General features: G+C 48.7%; 1 protein-coding gene across 1 annotated transcript in view; it reads left to right on the top strand.

The window, feature by feature from the left end:
- The window catches only part of med15 (mediator complex subunit 15), a 34,223-nt gene extending 31,298 nt beyond the window's left edge, over positions 1–2,925 (top strand). Inside the window, exons 16-17 of the mRNA XM_053337908.1 lie at positions 1,314–1,412; positions 2,444–2,925. Of these exons, the coding sequence (XP_053193883.1) occupies positions 1,314–1,412; positions 2,444–2,580 (236 nt within the window). The 3' untranslated portion in view covers positions 2,581–2,925. The remainder of the gene's footprint in view (positions 1–1,313; positions 1,413–2,443) is intronic.
- Positions 2,926–3,157: the final 232 nt, after the last annotated feature.

Here is a 3,157-nt window from a genome sequence, read left to right as displayed (position 1 = left end):
CTGTCTCTACCTGTCTGTCTGTCTGTCTCCACCTGTCTGTCTCCACCTGTCTGTCTGTCTGTCTCCACCTGTCTGTCTCCACCTGTCTGTCTGTCTGCTCACCTGTCTGTCTCTCTCTACCTGTCTGTCTGTCACCTGTCTGTCTGTCTGTCTCTCACCTGTCTGTCTCTCACCTGTCTGTCTCTCACCTGTCTGTCTGTCTGTCTACCTGTCTGTCTGTCTGTCTGCTCACCTGTCTGTCTGTCTGTTTGTCTGTCTCTCACCTGTCTGTCTGTCTGTCTACCTGTCTGTCTGTCTGTCTGTCACCTGGCTGTCTGCTCACCTGTCTGTCTGTTCACCTGTCTGTCTGTCTGTCTCTCACCTGTCTGTCTCTCACCTGTCTGTCTGTCTGTCTCCACCTGTCTGTCTCCACCTGTCTGTCTCTCACCTGTCTGTCTGTCTCCACCTGTCTGTCTCTCTACCTGTCTGTCTGTCTGTCTCTCACCTGTCTGTCTGCTCACCTGTCTGTCTGTCTGTCTGTCTCTCACCTGTCTGTCTGTCTCTCACCTGTCTGTCTGTCCTCTACCTGTCTGTCTGTCTGTCTCTCTCTCTCCACCTGTCTGTCTCTCACCTGCCTGTCTGTCTGTCTGTCTCTCTCTGTCTGTCTGTCTGTCACCTGTCTGTCTGTCTCTCACCTGTCTGTCTGTCCTCTACCTGCCTGTCTGTCTGTCTGTCTCTCTCTGTCTGTCTGTCTGTCACCTGTCTGTCTGTCTCTCTCCACCTGTCTGTCCTCTACCTGTCTGTCTCTACCTGTCTGTCTGTCTGCTCACCTGTCTGTCTGTCTCTGTCTGTCTGTCTGTCTGTCTCACTCTCACCTGTCTGTCTGTCTGCTCACCTGTCTGTCTGTCTGTCTGTCCTCTACCTGTCTGTCTGTCTGTCTGTCTCACTCTCACCTGTCTGTCTGCTCACCTGTCTGTCCTCCACCTGTCTGTCTGTCTGTCTGTGTGCCTGTCTGTCTGTCTGTCTGCTCACCTGTCTCACCTGTCTGTCTCTCACCTGTCTGTCTCTCACCTGTCTGTCTGTCTGCTCACCTGTCTGTCTGTCTCTGTCTGTCTGTCTGTCTGTCTCACTCTCACCTGTCTGTCTGTCTGCTCACCTGTCTCACCTGTCTGTCTCTCACCTGTCTGTCTCTCACCTGTCTGTCTGTCTGCTCACCTGTCTTTCTGTCTGTCTGTCTGTCTCCAGCTGATCGTGTCTGTCTCTCTCCACCTGTCTCTCTCCACCTGTCTCTCTCCACCTGTCTGTCTCTCACCTGTCTGTCTCTCTCTCCTCAGATGATAAGAACCTCCCCAGCGTTCCTCCTCTGCAGCTCAGTGTTCCTGCTGACTATCCTGATCAGAGTCCGTACTGGGCCGACGATGGAGACCAGTACGGTGAGTCCCAGAACCAGGGGGGTCCAACATGAGGCCCGCGGCCCAGAACCGGCCCACCCATGGGTGCTGTCCGGCCCACTTTCCTTCCTGTCTTCTTTTCCTTCCTTCCCTCCTGTCATCTGTCCTTCTTTCCTTCCTCCCTTTCTTACTTCTGTCCTTCTTTGTTTCCTTCCCTCTGTCCTTCCTTGCTTCCATCTTTCCTTCATCTTCTTTTCCTTTCTTCCTTTCCTAATCCTTTTTCCTTCCTTCCTTCCTTTTGTCTTTCCTTCCCTCCTCCCTTACCTTCCTAATCCCTTTTCTTTCCTTCCTTCCTTCCCTCCTCCCTTACCTTCCTAATCCCTTTTCTTTCCTTCCCTCCTCCCTTACCTTCCTAATCCCTTTTCTTTCCTTCCTTCCTTCCTCCCTTCCTGCCTTTTGTCTTTCCTTCCCTCCTTCCTTACCTTCCTAATCCCTTTTCTTTCCTTCCTTCCTTCCTCCCTTCTTTCCTTTTGTCTTTCCTTCCCTCCTCCCTTACCTTCCTAATCCCTTTTCTTTCTTTCCTTCCTTCCTTCCTCCCTTCCTGCCTTTTGTCTTTCCTTCCCTCCTCCCTTACCTTCCTAATCCCTTTTCTTTCCTTCCTTCCTTCCTGTCTTCCTTCCATCTTTTCTTACTGTCTTCTCTTCCTTCTCCTCCTTCCTTCCTTTCTTCCCTTCTTATTTCCTTCCTTCCATCTGTCCGTCCTTCCTTCTTGCCTTCCTTCCTTCCATCTTTTTAATGATCCGGCCCACATGAGATCAAACTGGTCTGTATGTGGCCCTTGAACGAAAATGAGTTTGACACCCCTGCTATAAACCTATAATCTATTAATCTATTAATCTATTAATCTATAATCTATTAATCTATAATCTTATAATCTTATAATCTATTAATCTATAATCTATTAATGTATTAATCTATAATCTATAAATGTATTAATCTATAATCTATTAATCTATAATCTATAATCTATAATATCCGGGGCTGAGACATGACGATGCGTTTGTGTCCGTCAGGTGCGAACAGCTTCCTGCAGTCGGTCCACAGGAACATGACGTCCAAGCTGCTGCAGCTACCCGACAAACACTCGGTGACGGAGCTGCTCAACACCTGGGCTCAGAGCGTCCGCCAGGCCTGTCTGTCAGCAGCCTGAGCCCCCCCCCACACACACACACACACACACACACACACACACACACACACACACACACACACACACACACTCTGGGGGTTTACATGGACACACATCCTCCCTGTTTCCAGTCGTTACAGGAAGAAGAAGCGAAACATCATTTCTCCTGATTTCCGTAGTGTCCCTGAACGCATCACGCTTCTGTTCATTTCACCGGGTGACGTCGCCGCTCTGTCTGAGATGTAAAGTCAGTTTTTTTTGTACCGCAGAGGAGCGACGATGACGATATTCTGTAAAACACTGAGGGAAGAAAAAAAAGAAACTCTAAAGGTTTGAATATGTAAATGTATTTTTTTGCTATTATAAATAAAGTTTTCATTTCAACTTTTTAAACCCTGGAATGGTTATTTCTGTTCATCTGAAACTCCCCAAAGGGAAGGAATGAAGGAAAGATAGAAGGAAGGAAGGGAGGAAGGAATGAAGGAAAGATGGAAGGAAGGAAGGGAGGAAGGAATGAAGGAAAGATGGAAGGGAGGAAGGGAGGGAGGAAACATGGAAGGAAGGAATGAAGGAAAGATGGAAGGAAGGGAGGAAGGAA

This window comes from Scomber japonicus, chromosome 18, assembly GCF_027409825.1.
Source record: "Scomber japonicus isolate fScoJap1 chromosome 18, fScoJap1.pri, whole genome shotgun sequence".
NCBI classification, from domain to species: Eukaryota; Metazoa; Chordata; class Actinopteri; order Scombriformes; family Scombridae; genus Scomber; species Scomber japonicus.
This window is presented reverse-complemented; position numbering and strand designations above follow the sequence as displayed.